This window comes from Mustela lutreola, chromosome 9 (genome assembly GCF_030435805.1).
Source record: "Mustela lutreola isolate mMusLut2 chromosome 9, mMusLut2.pri, whole genome shotgun sequence".
NCBI classification, from domain to species: Eukaryota; Metazoa; Chordata; class Mammalia; order Carnivora; family Mustelidae; genus Mustela; species Mustela lutreola.
The window spans coordinates 85,034,991-85,053,379 of record NC_081298.1 but is presented as its reverse complement, the minus strand read 5'-3'; the positions used below and the strand labels follow the sequence as shown (position 1 = coordinate 85,053,379).

Sequence of the window (18,389 nt, the reverse complement as noted above, 5' to 3'; positions counted from 1 at the left end):
TCAATTCCACTTCTATAATGCTCCATTTCCACTCCCATCTTCCATCCCCACTGGCCCTACCCTAGATAAGCCATCAACATTTTCTTTCTTTCTTTTTTTTTTAAGATTTTATTTATTTATTTGTCAGAGAGAGACACAGCAAGAAGGGGAACACAAGCAGGGGGAGTGGGAGGAGGAAAAGCAGTCTTCCCGCTGAGCAGGGAACCTGATGCGGGGCTTGATCCCAAGACCCTGGGATCATTACCTGAGCTGAAGGCAGACACTCAAAGACTGAACCACCCAGGCACACACATTAACATTTTCTTTCTTTCTTTTTTTTTTTTTTAGTATTTTATTTTATTTATTTGACAGAGAGAGCGATCACAAGCAGGCAGAGAGGCAGGCAGAGAGAGAGAGAGAAGCAGGCTCCCTGCTGAGCAGAGCCTTATGTGGGGCTCAATCTCAGGACCCTGAGATCATGACCAGAGCCGAAGGTAGAGGCTTAACCCACTGAGCCACCCAGGCACCCCCCCATCAACATTTTCTTTTCTTTTTTTTTTTTTTTTTTTAAGATTTTATTTATTTGTCAGAGAGAGAGAGGGAGAGTGAGCGAACACAGGCAGACAGAGTGGCAGGCAGAGGCAGAGGGAGAAGCAGGCTCCCTGCCGAGCAAGGAGCCAGAAGTGGGACTTGATCCCAGGACACTGGGATCATGACCTGAGCCGAAGGCATCTGCCCATCCAACTGAGCCACCCAGGCGTCCCATCCCATCAACATTTTCTTGACTGGAATTTTGTTTTTAATATTTTTTTAAAGATTTTATTTATTTATTTGACAGACAGAGATCACAAGTAGGCAGAGAGTCAGGCGGGGAGAGAGGGGGAAGCAGGCTCCCTGCTGAGCAGAGAACCTGACGTGGGGCTTGATCCCAGGACCCTGGGATCATGACCGGAGCTGAAGGCAGAGGCTTTAACCCACTGAGCCACCCAGGCACCCCTTGACTGGAATATTGATGAAGGATAGTTGGAAGACAGGCAGGCAGGGACAAGGGGGCCCCACCCTAAGAGGAAACCACCCTTAAAAGGATTTTACACCACCCTCAAAGGAGCCCTACCCCCCCTTTCCTATGTGATAGGTGACAAACCTGATTGGATGACAAGTGCAGGGAGGATTAATCTGATTAAAATGCCCTCTAACAAGTTCATAAAAACCCCTAGACTTAGAAACTCTAGTGGCAACTTTCTTGGGTCCCTTTCCTCTTCAGGAGCTTTGTACTCTTCTTTCTATCACTCAGTAAACCTTGCTTTGCTGCCCACCACTCTGTCTGGTCTACCCCTTCATTCTTTGAAGTGAAGTGACCAAGAACCACAGGCACTGCTGACAGCAGAAAAAAATCCTATAACAATATTTTAATGATTTTTCTGACGATACTGTGAATTCAGTAGCTTTCAGCTCTCAGTCCCTTCTTTATACTGCCATCAGAACTATAGTCTTAAAACACAGATATGGGGGGCACCTGGTGGCTCAGTGGATCAAAGCCTCTGCCTTCGGCTCAGGTCATGATCCCAGGGTCCTGGGATTGAGTTCCTCATCGGGCTCTCTGCTCAGCGGGGAGCCTGCTTCCTCCTCTCTCTCTGCCTGCCTCTCTGCCTACTTGTGATCTCTCTCTCTCTCTGTCAAATAAGTAAATAAAATCTTAAAAAAAAAAAAAAAACCACAGATATGATCATACCATTTTCCTCTTCAAAAGAGCCATAATAGATCATTTCTGTCTTTTATATTTCTTCATTTATTGAGTGCCTTGCATATGCTAGGTGCTGGGGATAAACTAGTGAGTTATAATAAGGGGGGGTGTTTCAAATTAGGGGTAAAGAAATGGTCGCAACAAAGTGAAGACACTTAAGAATGAAGTGTCATTTTTCTCCTTTGAGATTGACAAAGATTAAAAAGAATGAAAATACTCAGTGTTGGCAAATATGTAGGAAAACAAGCAACCTTATCCACTACTGGTGAACATTACTAGATACCAGCTTTTTAGAGGGCAGTTTAGCAATACTTATTAGGACAAATTGGTATCATCAAAATTTTAACAATAGTTATCTCCAGGGTTGTGGATTTATGAAAGACTAACTTGCTATTTCTCACAGTATTTTTCACTACTTCCTATAGTATTTAAGTGTTTATAATATTTATATTTTTCAACTTGAAAAAAGGAAGACACAAAAATGGAAAAAATTACCTTACTTAGTTTCACACTTTTTAGGTCAACATTCAATGCAGTTTAAAATGAGTCCCTTATGTAGTTCCACCTTCCACCATTCCCATTTTTTACCCAGGGCTGTCCAGGTAGTGCTTTTCATTCTTCTGTGCCTCTTATATTCCTCTAACTAGAATCCCTTCCTCCTCTCCTTTATTAATCAAAACAGTACTCATCTTCCCAGAACAACTTAGGAGTCACTTCCCTTTCTCTGTGAAACTTGTCCTCCCATCTGGTTTAAAATGCCCCTCCTTACTGCTGAGGGGGTTGTTTGTTTATACCTCAAACAGAGCACAGCTTGATTTGCATTGTTGTTACTTGTGTCTGATGTCTCCCTTGCCCTCTTTTATTCTCCATTTTATTTGCTTTTTCTTTGAGATAAATGTTAATTTCAAAATAATACTCAGATTCCTATATGTTCCATACCTAAATCCACACTTAAATTACACAGTTTTCAGAGATGCATAGCTTCAAGTCACAAAATGCTACTTTGTATTAATTTGTATTTGAAGAGAGTGCAGGAATTAATTAAACATGTCTATAGATGCCTCCTGTTTATTCTCTGACAATGAGCCGGAATTATTACCTCACTTTAAGCCTTTCTCTGGTGATTTGTTTACAGAGAGTTGTGCTAAATAGCTGAATTGTTGTCATGACCCTTTGCCTAGATCTTTTCAAAACAGTCATTAGACTTGAGTTTTACATAACACACACACACACACACACACACAATCTCATAACGAAGAGGCAAATTGAAAACAATTCTTAGAATTTTAAGCTTGCACTGTGTTAAGATTGGATTTATGGTAATAGGAATAGCCCGCAATTTTATAATTCAGCAATAATTAAATCTGACCATTTATAAGTGCTGAAGCGTCTGTGGTTGCCAAACTGTGATAAAGTATAAAATTAACTAATTACTTTACATGAACTTGATCAATAGGGCTCCTTTCCATAAACCAGAGAATTAACTACTTTTTGCTCTTTTGGTGACTACACAGTTTCAGGTCCCCAAGTGGGAGTAGCTCTTAAAGCAAAAGTGGCAGCTCCATTATCATTTGTAAATTTCCACTAAGAAGCCAGCCTGGCAGTGTCTGTTGGCCGTGCAGCCTGTGACCTTTCTAACAGCATGATACTCGTCATTGTTTTGTTTATGAGCATCTATCTGTGCCGTGAAAGTTCTGGGGAGAGAGTTTCAAAAAAAAGAAAACTGAAACCAAGAAAGAAGTCAAAAGCAAAAAAATAGAAACTACTTCTTTAGCCCTTTCTTTATGATCTCAGGACTTCAGGGACCTTGAAAGATTGATTTCCTCTCATTCAAGTTTCTTATAAAATTAGCTTTGGCTCATACATTTGTAACACAGTAGTTAATTTTACAAGATAAGCAGTATAGGGGAAATGTATCTGAGGGGAAAATCAAGTGCTGCAAGCTCAAGAGACACTTATAAGGTCACAGAACAAAGCTGGTTAGTAAAGTGGTCCCACTGTAGACCTGCAAATAGCAAAGGGTCTGCTTCAGGTTAATTTCAGTGTATCTTTCATCACATTTCACTTTTCTTCTCAGCCAGTATTAAATATAAGTGGGCCTACTCAAACCTGTTCTGTGAGTCTTTTGAATTACTCAGTCGAAGAGCAATCATGATTTAAGTTGAGAAATTTGAACTTTGTTTTCGCATCCACTTCCCTGAAATGGTCTCAGAGACTATACTAGCCACAGTTATGAGTGTATTAATCGGGAATTCATGTTCACAGTTACTTATGCCATTTTAAGAAATTAAATGTACTTTCAGATAAGCACCATTGGCTATCTGAGCTGGAAGGAATATTACAGTCTTTTAATTCAATCCTCTCCCTTTATAGAAGGGGTTTCTAAGGCTTAGAATGGCTCCTAAAGTTGAGGCACTTTGCTTAGGAGCAGAGCTGGAATTAGAACCAGGTGTCTCAGCTAACCCAGACTCCAAATCTAGAGCTCTTTATACTCACAGGGAGTAAACGCCAGAATAATTTCTCACTTATACAGTCAGAGAAAGTCTCTGTGAATTAATTAATCTTTTTATTTGGATATGTTAATCTTTTAAAATATGCATAAGACTCATTTCAGTATATGTCAGCACTGGGTAAATACTCACAGATAAACGGCCTTAAGAAGCATCTTAGAGGGGTGCCTGGGTGGTTCATTTGGTTGAGCATCTGCCTTCAGCTCAGATCATGATCCCTGGGTCTTGGAATGGAGCCCTGCAGCAGCGTCCCTGCTCAGCAGGGAGTCTGATTCTCCCTCTCCTTCGAAGTCTCCCTCTCCCTCTGCTCCTGTTCTCTCTCTCTCTGAGATAAATAAATAAAACCGTAAAAAAAAAAAAAAAAAAAAAGCATCTTAGAGATACCTCCTAAAGTGGTTTGATGGGACTGGCCCAATAATCCACAAATTATAAATTTTCAAGAGAACATTAACTGGAACCATTACATTACCTTTTTAAAAAAGATTTCATTTATTTATTTATTTGTCAGAGAGAGACACAGTGAGAGAGGGAACACAAGCAGAGAGAGTGGGAGGAGGAAAAGCAGTCTTCTCGCTGAGCAGGGAACCCAATGCAGGGCTCCATCCCTGAGCTGAGCCACCCAGGTGCCCGGGACTATTACATTTCTACCTGACTATCAAAATACTGTGTTGATCAACTTTATCAAAATTCCCCTCAAGTCAGCCATATCATTGAGGTTCCTCTCTGTGGATGTAGCACTTCACAGGCAAGTTCTAAGGGGGACAGAATTCCTGTGAAACACACAAGGCTATTTATGCTCACCTTCTCTTAATATTTTTTCCTTAAGATATGCACTTGGCATTTCCCAAGTGTGTCATTAGAATGTTAACTTAGATTTGAAAAAATGGTTCAACGATCAAGTAAATTTAAGAAATAGAGTTAACTTAGTTTCTTTTATTATGCTAATTTGATTTAGTCATTCAAAAATATTTATTCAGTGCCTGCTATGTGTCAGGCACTGTCATAGATGCTTAGGATACAGAAGCTAAGGACAAAAATCTCTGCTTTTGGGAAGCTCATAGACAATATAAGGTAGGTAGCTTTTTTGTATGCTGAATTAATTCTTTTTAAAAAATATTTATTTGAGAGAGAGAGAGGGCAGAGGGTGGGGCAGAAGGAGAGGGAGAAGAGGGAGATAGAAAATCTCAAGCAGACTCCCCACTGATCGCTGAGCCCAATGTGGGGCTCAATCCCGTGAACCTGAGATCATGACCTGAGCCAGAATCAAGAGTTGGACACTCACTCAACTGAGCCACCCAGGCGCCCTTCTGCTTAATTAATTCTTAAGTTAAATTCCCAGGAACAGGACAATGAATTGCATAGTTAATAATTTGCAATAATACAAAGTACTATGAAAGAAAAATCCAAAATGGTATGGGAAGATATAATAGGAGAATTTATTAGGGACTTATTACCTTTTGGAGGGTTGCTCCAAATGCGATTCTGAATCTGGCTGTGGGTAAAGAGAACTCAGTATTTTGAAAACCCCTCTTGATGTTTCTGTTCTCTTCCACAGCCCTCCCTTCCCTCTGTGAGGACTCCACACCACACCCAGGAGCTCCATTTTGGGGCAGAGCAAAATCCCAGCACACCCAGCTACTGTGACCTCGGGCTCTTCTCATCCCCAAATGTTCTAGATGAGCAACAAAAACAATTGGCTCTGAAAGCAGAGCCAAGTAACAGAAATTTAAGCATGAAAGAGTGACTCAAGGCTCTCACCATTAAAGACTGACATTTCCTTTTAAACTTGACATCTAAGCAAACATTTTCTGAAATGTAAAAAATACTCCCTTTTTTTCAAAAACCATGGAAGTGCTCATACCCTTTGATTCAGCAATCCCATTCCTGGGAATTTCACTTGAGGATTAATTCATCAGAAAAGTAAAACTGCATACACCAAGTTGGTCATTGTAATGTTAAGTGTTATAATAAGGAGGGAGAAAGTGAACAATCTAAAATTTTCTGCAGCTGGGAAGCTGTTAGATTGTGGTATATTAATTTTGGGGATTTGGTAAATGGTAGAAAAATATGAATGAAGTAATGGCAAAATTATATGCTAAAGAATACAAACTATATAAAAATGGGTATGTGGAACACAGACGGCAAGGTAAAATGGAAAAGTAGAGTCAGTTTGCCGGGGTAGTAGGGCAACAGAATAGAAGCCCATCATGATCTGGCCTATGCAGACAGGAGAAAATTCATTGGCTCAAATAACCAAACCTTAGGCAGAACAGGAGTGCCACTGGCTTCAAGGATGTCTTGAAAGAGGAACACAAATTGCCATCAGGACTTTATATCCCTCTCTTCCCACTTCTCTGTGGACAGAAGCCTTTTTCCTGTTAACCCAGATTTTTCCCAAGATGAGATTCTCATCTTCCCACAATGAGTTTAGATCACTATAAACTCATATTCTTGTATCTTCCAACTAGGATGAGTTTAAGAGCAATTTAAGAACTCGGGTTTAAGACCAATTCTGGGAATGGGCTGTGATTGGCCTGGCTTCAGTCATGTGCCCATCCCTGGGCCAGTAATGGCCAGGTTATCATGATCAGTACCCACCTATCAACGTACCAAGGAGTCTGGGTCATTTAAGAAGACAGTCACTCACTTCTGGGGCACTTGGGTGGTTCAGTCAGTTGAGCACCCAACTCTTGATTTTGGCTCAGGTCATGATCTCAGGGTCATGCGATCGAGCCCCATGTCAGACTCCCATGCTCAGCATGGAGCCTGCATGAGATTCTCTTACTCTGTCACTCTCTGCCACTTCCCCGAAACTCATGCATGCTTTCTGTCTCTCTAAAAAGAAAAAAAGAGGAAGAAGAAGGTGGAGGAGGAGGAAGAGGGGGAGTGGGGGGGAAGAAGAAGAGGAAGAAGAAGACTGTCAGTTCTGTTAGGATCCTATGTCTAGAAGAAGAGAGAAGCATTTCCGTAAAAGGAGAGAGGTGCTTGCTGCTCTCAATGGAAATTAATTTGCCTGTGGTTCAATTTAATGTTTTAGAAAAAAATATCTTATTCTCTTAGTACTACTCCCAATAGCAGGTTGTGATTTCCTGATGCAGTGTGTTTTACTATAAGATCACACAGTACAGCAGAAAGAACACTACACTGAATGCCAGGAAAATGGATTCTCCTAGCTCTACCATGAATCAGCTATGTCCTTGGACTAGTTCTTAAACCTCTCTGAATTTCAGTTTCTTTGTCTCGGAATGCTGTCATTTCCATGACTGTCTGAAATGGAGATCTGCAGTTTGTAAAAACCTCTGAGGCTTGGTTGGATAGAGAAGGATGCTGAAGTATGATAATGGTTGCAGCAAAGCCCTCAGATAGTCATGGGAGCCTTAGACTTAAGATAATCTTTCAGAGTTGTCACGGATTTTACCAAGTGGACCTACTTTATATTCCCTTTATAGACTAGATATACACTGTCCAAGGAAAGGACCTTCAACGTGGGTGAATCAGTTTCCTGAACCTCAGACAACTCCTCAGGCAATTCTCAGCTGGGAGTTGATGGCAACCAAGACACCTGGCTGCTGAAAGAGGGAGTGCCTTGGTCCTGAAAGAGCATATCTGAGCAGAACACTGTGACATCTACTACAATCAGTATATTCATAGCACCAATATGTATAGTGCCTGGCGCAGGGTAGGTGCTTGTTTATTATGTTAAACAAATAAACTATGCAAAAAGGAAGGTGGGGAGAGGTGCCTGGGTGGCTCAGTTGGTTGGGTGTCCAAATCTTGGTTACAGTTCAGGTCATGATTTTATGGGTCATGGGATTGACCCACATCAGGCTCCATGCTCAGTGGGGAGTCTGTCTGAAGATACTCTCCCTCTGCCCTGCCCCCTACTCATGTGGGCTCTCTTTCTCTCTCTCTCTCTAAAATAAATAAAATAAACCTTTTTTTCTTTTTTTAAAGGGAAGGTATGAATTAGAAGGTATTGCCTCCTGGCAATATTGTATACATTTATCTATCTCCCAGAGGATGTGGAAAGGGTGATTAATCAAAATCCTCATAGTTTTTGTTATTGCTCTTTTTAAATAAAGGAGTGGGACTAGAACAGGAGAAGATTGTTTCCTAAAATTAATGTTGACTGATCTGTTTGGCTAGAGAGCATAAAGCATTCTTTGCAATTGCGTTAATAGTAGAAAACATTAAGGAAGCAATTACTATAGATATTACATAGAGTCACACTGTGCTGTCCAATACAGGAGCTGCTAGCCACAGGAGGCTATTTCATTTAAACCAATTAAAATGAAATAAAATATAAAATTCATTTCCTCAGTCACACTACTCACATATCAAGTGCTCAGTAGCCATATGTGGCTACTGACTATCACATTAAACACTCAGAATATTTCCATCACAGGGAGTTCTAGTGAACAGTACTGGTCTACACTAAACAGTTGTGTTTTTCACTTTCATTCAATAAAAATCTAATTTCCTCTCATGAATTCTGCTGCTCATTATAGTGAGATGGCTGAAACTGGAGCCAAAACTTTGAAAGGCTTGGGGGAAAAGAATTGCCCTGTATCCACATTTCTTCTTAAAAGTCCAAGTGGTGTGGCACATGGGTGGCTAAGTCAGTTACGCGTCTGGTCTGCCTTCAGCTCAGGTGATGATCCCAGGGTCCTGGGTTCAAGGCCCGCGTCCAGCTCCCTGCTTTGCGGGGAGCCTGCTTCTCCCTCTGCCTGCTGCTCTCTTTGCTTATGGTCTCTCTCTCTTGACAAATCAGTAAATACGTACATACATACATACATAAAATCTTAAGAAAGAAATCCAAGTAGCACAGGACAGTATGAAAATGGAACATTTGTTGTAATTTCATCCTGCTCCTGTCATCTGGCTCATCTGGATGTAACCAGGACTAAAAGCCCTGGGCTTCTAGAGTGTGCTCTGTTCTTGGCTCCCTACAGCAAGGAAGACAGGACCGCTCCTTCAAGCAAGGAAGATAGGGACTGCTCCTTCAAGCTTCAAAATGTCCAGATTTAGACATTCAACAACCAGATTTTCAAAAGAACAAGTCATTTTTTTACTATCCTCCAGAAGATTAACTGTGAATTTTTATTCTCTTAATATCAGTATCAGAGGTAAACATATTTGAGGTTTCCAATCTACTGTAGTTATTTTTCTTATACAAACAGTTCCATCTCCGGGCATTGGAGGCATCTTCAAGTCAGCTCTAAAGTCCTTTTGACACAACCTCAGCAGGCTTTGATAATTTCTTTACTATCTGTTACTACAATTTGTACACATTTTCTAATCTATTTGCTTTGATATTCCTCTGTGAAGACACCAGTCACTCATAACCACGCAGCCTCAGAACTGAGTTTTTTTTTATATAAGACCATAGACGGGTGCTTGGGTGGCTCAGTGAGTTGAGTGTTGGACTCTTGATTTTGGCTCAGGTCATGATTTCAGGGTTGTGAGATCCAGCCTCACATCAGGCTCTGGCGTGGAACCTGCTTAAGATTCTCCCTCACCCTCTCCCCCTGCCCCACCTCCCCAACTGAGCTCACTCTCACTCTCTCTCAAAAAAAAAAAAACAAAACAACCCTTTAAAAAAGGAACATAAAGCTCTCCGAGAGAACACCAAATGGCGGATGACGCCGGTGCTGCGGGAGGGCCCGGAGGCCCTGGAATGGGAGGCCGTGGCGGTCTCCGCGGTGGCTTCGGCAGCGGCATCCGGGGCCGGGGCCGGGGCGGTGGTCGGGGCCGGGGCCGAGGCCGCAGAGCTCGCGGGGGCAAGGCCGAGGACAAGGAGTGGATCCCCGTCACCAAGCTGGGCCGCCTGGTCAAGGACATGAAGATCAAGTCCCTGGAGGACATCTATCTCTTCTCCCTGCCCATCAAGGAGTCTGAGATCATCGACTTCTTCCTGGGAGCCTCCCTCAAGGACGAGGTCTTGAAGATCATGCCTGTGCAGAAGCAGACGCGCGCGGGCCAGCGGACCAGGTTCAAGGCATTTGTCGCCATCGGAGATTACAATGGACACGTCGGTTTGGGTGTCAAGTGCTCCAAGGAGGTAGCCACTGCCATCCGCGGAGCCATCATTCTGGCGAAGCTTTCCATTGTCCCTGTGCGGCGAGGCTACTGGGGGAACAAGATCGGCAAGCCCCACACTGTCCCGTGCAAGGTGACTGGCCGCTGTGGCTCTGTGCTGGTGTGTCACATCCCCGCCCCCAGAGGCACTGGCACTGTCTCAGCCCCTGTGCCCAAGAAACTGCTGATGACGGCTGGTATTGACGACTGCTACACCTCGGCCAGGGGCTGCACTGCCACCCTAGGGAACTTTGCCAAGGCTACTTTCGATGCCATCTCCAAGACCTACAGCTATCTCACCCCTGATCTCTGGAAGGAGACTGTGTTCACCAAGTCTCCCTATCAGGAGTTCACGGACCATCTTGTGAAGACCCACACCAGAGTCTCTGTTCAGAGGACCCAGGCTCCAGCTGTGGCTACCACATAGTTTTATACAAGAAAAATAAATTGAACTAAAGCTTGTTAAAAAAAAAAAAAAAAAAGGAACATAAAGGTACAGTCCTTGTATCTTCAATATATTGTGAGTAATTTATATTCATTCATTTTTTAAACAAATAGTTACCAAGAATTAGCAATTATCAGGCACTAGTACAATTCTCAGTGCAGCAGGAAAAACAATAAAAATGATGTAAATAGTTACATGTATTGGTTATATGCAAGCATGTTGTAGTGAAAAGCACCATAAGAGAAAAGGAGAGGGCACAATGAGAATATATGACACTAGTCAGAAGGGTTGGGGAAGGCTTTCCTGAAAAAGTCAGAAAGAAGCTGAAATGCCAAGGGTAAGTCAGATGATGCAAAGGAATAGAGAGAGAATAGCATGTGCAAAGTCTGGAGGTGGAAAATACCACATTCAGGGAACTGTAAGTCTTGCATGAGTAAGACCGTGGTGAGAACAGAAAGGTACACATTGGAGCTGGAAATGCATGGGAAGGTCAAATCATTCAGAGTCTTGTGGATCAGGTTAAGGATTTTAGACTTCATCCTAAAAAGGATAGGAAGCCACCGGAATGTTTTAAGAGAGAAATAACATGGTCAGATTTCCATTTTTATGAGACCACTGTACCTTTTGTGTGGAGAGTGAACTGGTAGGGGCAAGAACAAAAATGAAAATTGGGGGTTATTACTGGTGAAAAATCGTAGCGTTTTGAACTAAGGTGACAGCCATCAAAATAGAAATAGATAGATTGAAAGATTTATAGACATCCAAAAGTCAGCTTTGTGTTTACTGGGGAAACAACAGAAGCATTCTCCCTAAACAGAGTGTTTTTTAGCTAAGTGTCTTTTTTACAGGAGTAGAGATAGAACAGCGTGTACAAAGGTCTGGCAGTGGGAAATAATTTGTCACATTCAAAGAACTGAAAGTCCTGCTTGAGGTGGCCTGTGGCAAGAGAAGAAGAAGACAGGGTATGTGTTGAAGTTGGAAAGGCAGTGAGTCCTGAAGTAGTGAAGAGAAAGTGACGCAGTGGAGGCCAGGGAGACAGACAGAGTGGCTGGCTGCTTGGGGAGTAAGGATAGAGTGCTAGCTGATATTTGCTTCAGCCCCACCTGGTTTCCTCCAAGATGGCAGATGAAGAATCCCTAGGATTCTTCACTGCTACCTTCAGGATAGCACTGTAGACAGACTAGGCCTTCTAAGGTCACTGCGCTGAGGGACGTTGCTTCTTCCTAGCTCTCACTGGAAGTTGATGACTTAGCAGTGCATTTTTCAGTTCTTCACAGGATATAGGCTTTTCTTTTCGCAAGACATCCCTACATTTGACTTCATACCAGGAGGGGATGAACTTGGCATTGTTTTTCCAGGAATGGGATGAGTGTAAGAACCTCTACTCTCTCCAGGCCAGCCCTCCTGTGGTGAAATCTGCTGCACATAGGCCCGAAAGCCAGCTTATCACAGGTGGCGGTTTGTGGTTAGGAATGGAGGAAAGCTAACCTGATAGTTGAACAAGACCCTGATCTCATTTACCAGTATCCTGCCCAAGAGCGTTAACAAAGGATATGGCAGGGTAGACCTAAGAAATGCAATTTCACACACCTAACTAATGCCTGAATTCCTGTCCCACAGAAGCTTGGGCCCTGGAAAGGTGACTTGAAATCCATTTCCTGGAACAAAGGAACACAGCAGTCCTGCTTCATGAGCTGCCAAGTAAAACTGTCAGAATCTATTTAAGAAAACCAGGCCAGTCTGGCTGTGTTTATTGAGAGTAGCCATATGAGACAAAGAGGAAAAGAGTTTTCATTCAGTTCATTCAGAGATATTTATTGGGTGCCTATCATGCGCCAAGTCTTGTTCTAGCTGGTAAGCCTACTGAAATGAGCCAAGCAGACAAAACACTTGCTCTCACAAAGCTTACATTCTAGTGGGAGGATATAGACAATAAAGATAACCAGACAATATACGTATATATTAGGAGATGGTAAATATTAAAGCTTCAGGGGGCGCCTGGGTGGCTCAGTGGGTTAAAGCCTCCGCTTTCCGCTCAGGTTGTGATCCCAGGGTCCTGGGATCCAGCCCCGCATTAGGCTCTCTGCTCAGCAGGGAGCCTGCTTCCCATTCCCCTCTCTCTGCCTGCCTCTCTGCCTACTTGTGATCTTTGTCTGTCAAATAAAAAAATAAAATCTTTAAAAATATATATATATATTAAAGCTTCAGTTAGCATAAAAAAGTATATGTAGGATCTTTTTAGGACACAAAATGGGTGTTGATAAACATCATGGATAAGGTAAATATTAGTTATTATCGTAGATATTAGAGTGACCATTGAAGAGCTTTCTGAGGTGATATTTAAGTTAAAACCTGAAAAATGAGGAGCCAATCTTGTGAAGTGTGAGCAAGAGGGAAAGAGAAATGTTACAAAGGCCTGAGTAAGGCAAGAACTTGGAGTGCTCAAAAGACAGAAGGCCAATTTCTACGGTGCACTAAGCTAGGGGAGAAATCCTAAACTCATGACTGGGGAGGCAGCAGGCCAAGATAAGGAACATGGGTTTTTCCTAACTCACTGTGCTCATTATGGCACAATTATCTATTCCACTGTAACACTGCCCACTCAGAATTCACTGGCCCTGTGGCTGCCTGGGCTTACCTCAGAGAGGACATCTTAAGAAAGTCCCAAGAATGGCCAGAAACAGACGTAATAAAAACCATGCTCTAAAGCTTATAGACAACACTCCTGGGGAAGCTTCTGGGATTTGCACTCAGGTTCTTTACTTTCCTGTTAAATACCCTTTTAATAAATTTCCTCAACCGATTTCCAAACCCACAGCAGATTACAAGGGTAGGAAAGGTCAGGCACTCTGCTCAGTTGACATTTTAATTCAGTGAGTCATTTTGCTTGGAAACCACCTTTCCCCATGACTGACCTCATCCTGTTCTGAAGGACTCCAGGACTCATCTGAACACCCTCATGACATGTACATTTACTGTACCATGTTGTAATCATAAGAACACTGATACACCTTAGTCCTGGACACAAATCCTAATTCCAACATTCGTAATTCTGTGTCCCCATAGACTGTGAATGATTTAGGGACATTGTGTCTTAGCTTCGAATCACTTGTAACCCATCCGCCTACTCCAAGCCTGGGATAATGCGAGTCACGTAATGGTGCTTGACAAATGAATCTTGAATGAATAAATGAAAGTAGGATTGAGGAAGAAGTTCTCTCTAATCCTCAACTGCCTCATCCATAAAAGGATGGGCTTCCTTGGAATGTTAAATAGCAATATACGTAGAAAGCACAATATAAAGTGTAATGGATGATATAAATGCAAGGTATGTGGCTACTCAGGGCTGAAGCAGAGTTGTCTTTCAGACAGTCAAGGGAACCTTTAGGTCCTTGTGTCTATGACTTGAAGTAGTTGCCACTAGATGGCAATGTTTTCTTAAAGCACATGAAGCCATTTTTGACTCTACTCTAGTGGCCTTCAAATTTAGGGGTTCTCATACCACTGGGAATACAGAATGCTTTCCAGGATGTGCTCAAGTATGGATAGCTTTGAGGAAATCAGTTTTCCACTCCACAACGTCTATGTTTCTTCTTTCCTAAAACTAACCTGCTGGGAAAGTACCTGTGTTCATAATAGCCCTTCTCCAACTTTTCAAAAACAAAGACATAGCCATTATTCATTCTATATAATATTTTATAGCACAACCAGGTGAATAATATCCATCAGGTAACAAAGGGGAAGTCTCCTTCAGTGATTAACAAGGAACCAGTCTTTCCCTAGCTTTTACATACTTCTGTGAAGAGTGAAACTTGGCTTTAGAAATGGCGTATTTTGGCTCATGTTGTTATGGTCTAAAAGAAAATATATGATACAGTGGAGTGATGGTGATAAGATTTCTTCCATCCCCTAGGAATTGTCAAAAAAAAAGCATTTACCGGGGCGCCTGGGTGGCTCAGTAGGTTAAAGCCTCTGCCTTTGGCTCAGGTCATGATCCTAGGGTCCTGGGATCAAGCCCTGCGTCGGGCTCTCTGCTCCGCAGGGAGCCTGCTTCCTCCCCTCTCTCTCTGCCTGCCTCTCTGCCTACTTGTGATTTCTCTCTCTCTGTCAAATAAATAAAATCTTTAAAAAAAGAAAAGAAAAGAAAAGTCGTCTGCTTAAAAAAAAAAAAAAGCATTTACCTTTAGGATGCAAAGCATTTTTTAAAAAATTCTAAAGAGTAATTTTTTCACATTCTTTTTTTTTTTTTAAGAATTTATTTATTTGGGGGCGCCTGGGTGGCTCAGTGGGTTAAGCCGCTGCCTTCGGCTCAGGTCATGATCTCAGGGTCCTGGGATCGAGTCCCGCATCGGGTTCTCTGCTCAGCAGGGAGCCTGCTTCCCTCTCTCTCTCTCTCTCTGCCTGCCTCTCCATCTACTTGTGATTTCTCTCTGTCAAATAAATAAATTAAATCTTTAAAAAAAAAAAAAAAGAATTTATTTATTTGGGACGCCTGGGTGGCTCAGTTGGTTAAGCGGCTGCCTTCGGCTCAGGTCATGATCCCAGCGTCCTGGGATCGAGTCCCACATCGGGCTCCTTGCTCGGCGGGGAGCCTGCTTCTCCCTCTGCCTCTGCCTGCCTCTCTGTCTGCCTGTGCTTGCTCGCTTTCTCTCCCTCTATCACTGGCAAATAAATAAATAAATAATCTTTAAAAAAAAAAAAGAATTTATTTATTTGACAGAGAGAAATCACAAGTAGGCAAAGAGGCAGGCAGAGAGAGAGAAAGAGGAGGAAACGGGCTCCTTGCTGAGCAGAGAGCCCAAAGCAGGACTCGATTCCAGGACCCTGAGATCATGACCTGAGCCAAAGGCAGAGGCTTAACCCACTGAGCCACCCAGGCACCCCTTTTTTCACATTCTTAAATCTAATTCTTTTCATCTATTCTCAATACTCATTCCAAAGTCATTAGCAGGAAAGAAATATGTTGGAATGGCCAAAGCATTTGATTATTTGACTTTTAAATTTTTATTTATTAGATTCTTAATTAAGTTGATTATTTCAGATGTAGCTAAAATATTTTTTAAATATTTTAAAATTTTAAATATTTAAAAAATATTTTATAAAAATATTTTTTAGAATAACCAAATTTTTATGACCCACTAGCTAAAACCAAGTTTTCACATGATCTCTTTCAAATTTGGTACATAATTCAAGAAGATAGTTACTAATGATTTTTATCAAATCATATGATAAAAAATTTACTCTAATAATAACTTGTATTTTTATTTTATCATATTTAATTTTATTTAATATTACCTATTGTTTAACAAAAAACAATTATATTTTACATTCAATTACAATTAATTTTTATAATCTATACCTTTCTATTTCATTAAGTCAGAGGAAACGTTTTATCATAATGTCTGATGAAATAATGGTGCTATTTCTAATTTTTATACTTGAGATTTATTTATTGCAAAAGCAGAATCTGAAACAGATAAATAGTTTCATTTGACCAAAGAAATATCAGGACTTGCTTTATAAATAGTTTATAATTTGGCCATACATGACATTGCTATGTTACAAATTAGGTAATGAAGAATAGCATATTGATTTGTTACTTTGATTTCCTAAATTTAAAAATTGATTGATTTAAAAAAAGAGATAAGTGAATTATATTAAATCTACCTTAAATTAATCTTGACCACTTTTAATCCTTCTAACAACCCTTGAAATAAGTCCTGTTATTTTCCTTAGAAAGGTTAAGTAATTTATCCATAGTCACAAAAGCAAAAAAAACACCTCTGAGCAAGCCAACATAAATGTCCCCATTACTGTGTATTAAAACTTAGGCAAATCAAAAAAATGAAATCTTGACATTTGCAATGACATGGATAGAACTAGAGAGTATTATGCTAAGTGATAAAAGTCAATCAGAGAAAGAAAATTATCATATCTCTCTGATATGAGGAATTTGAGAGGCAGGGTAGGAATTCGTGAGGGGACGGGAGGGAAAAATGAAACAAAATGGGACCAGGGAAGGAGACGAACCGTAGGAGACTCTTTTTTTTTTTTTTTTAAATTAAATTTATTTATTTTCAGCATAACAGTATTCATTATTTTTTCACCACACCCAGTGCTTCATGCAATCTGTGCCCTCTATAATACTCACCACCTGGTACCCCAACCTCCCACCCCACTTCAAACCCATAGGAGACTTAATCTCAGGAAACAACTGAGGACTGCTGGGGTTGGGGTGGGGAGGGATAAGGTGGCTGGATGATGGACATTGGGGAGGGTATGTGCTATGGTGAGTGCTGTGAATTGTGTAAGACATGATTCACAGACCTGTACTCCTGAAACAAATAATACATTATATATTAATTTAAAAATAATAAATAAATAAATAAAATTCAGGCAAGTTATACTTTATATATTCCAATGTTATACAGAAAAATAAGCTTGATCACATGACTTCCAAGCTCACAGCAAAATAGAAAACTAGAAGTCAGGTAGCAGCATCTACTACAGACAAACATTTTGACATTAGTGAGAACTGACAGTCAACAACCTAATAGCAAAGAAGAGACAAAAGAGCTATATAGAGCAATCTTCAAGATAAAAATGGAACTATTTTAGTGAAGATACTAAAAATCCTACCCTATATTGTTGTTTCAAATTAAAATAATATTTAATGTCTACATTATCATGATTATAAATATTTTTTATTGAGCCAAGTAATGTACAGTTATTTAAGTTGGACAACTTATTGTTTGCCCTAGAAATAATAATTGCCTCATCTTCTCCATTACTTAGTTTTCTAGATATCTATTACTGATTAATTCTCAAACTCTGGCACTACTATAAAAATATCTAACAATGCCATCAAATACTTCAAGTAATGTTTCATTTTTTTCTTGAGGAGATCCTTCTGGAGACTTTCCTTCTCTTTTCCAGTCTGGACAGGTTCCCTGTTAGACTATTACTCATCTTTCCTTCTAGGACTTCTCATTACTACTTTCCTATAGATTCTTTTGTCTCCTGTGTTCAATCCTTTGTTTCTTAGATTCCTTCTCTGTCTTGGTTTAATGCCTTGTTTTGCTGGAGCAGATTCTCCAATATCTTCCTAAGAAATGAAGAATAGGAGGTAATTTATTTGAGCCTCTAATCTGAAAACAGATATATTCTGCCCTCAAACTTGGTTAATAGTTTAGCTGGCTATAAAATTCTTCAGAATTTTGATGGCCTTTTTCAATTGTCTTCTCCATTCGAGTATTACTTTTAAAGTCAAATTTTGCCCTGATTCCCAAGCCTTTACATGTTACTGTTTTTCTCTGTGAAAGCTCCAGCATTCTGAAGTTTCAGGATGATGAGTCTTCCTTTATTAAGCTATACATTTTATAAAATATACCATTTTAAGTATATATAACTATAAGAGGGTTTTGTGGGGTTTTTAAAGATTTATTTATTTATTTATTTGAGAGAGAGAGAGAGAGAGAGAGAAAGTGTGTGCCTAGAAGCACATGTGACCAGGGAGAGGCAGAGAGAGAGGGAGAGAAACCCTCAAGCAGACTCCCCACTGAACACAGAGACTGATGCAGAGCTCCATCCTAGGACGTGGAGATGAAGAACTGAGCCAAAACCAAGAGTGGGC

General features: G+C 40.8%; 1 protein-coding gene across 1 annotated transcript; it reads left to right on the top strand.

Moving 5' to 3' along the window:
* The first annotated feature begins 9,852 nt into the window (after window positions 1-9,852).
* On the top strand, window positions 9,853-10,773 carry LOC131840177 (small ribosomal subunit protein uS5-like). Its single transcript, XM_059187776.1, has one exon. It carries the CDS (start codon window positions 9,866-9,868, stop codon window positions 10,736-10,738), a length of 873 nt encoding a protein of 290 aa, XP_059043759.1. The 5' UTR covers window positions 9,853-9,865; the 3' UTR covers window positions 10,739-10,773.
* Window positions 10,774-18,389: the final 7,616 nt, after the last annotated feature.

Coding starts and splice junctions, on each gene's coding strand:
- LOC131840177 (XM_059187776.1), top strand. CDS start 9,866: ATGGCGGATGACGCCGGTGCTGCGGGAGGGCCCGGAGGCCCTGGAATG.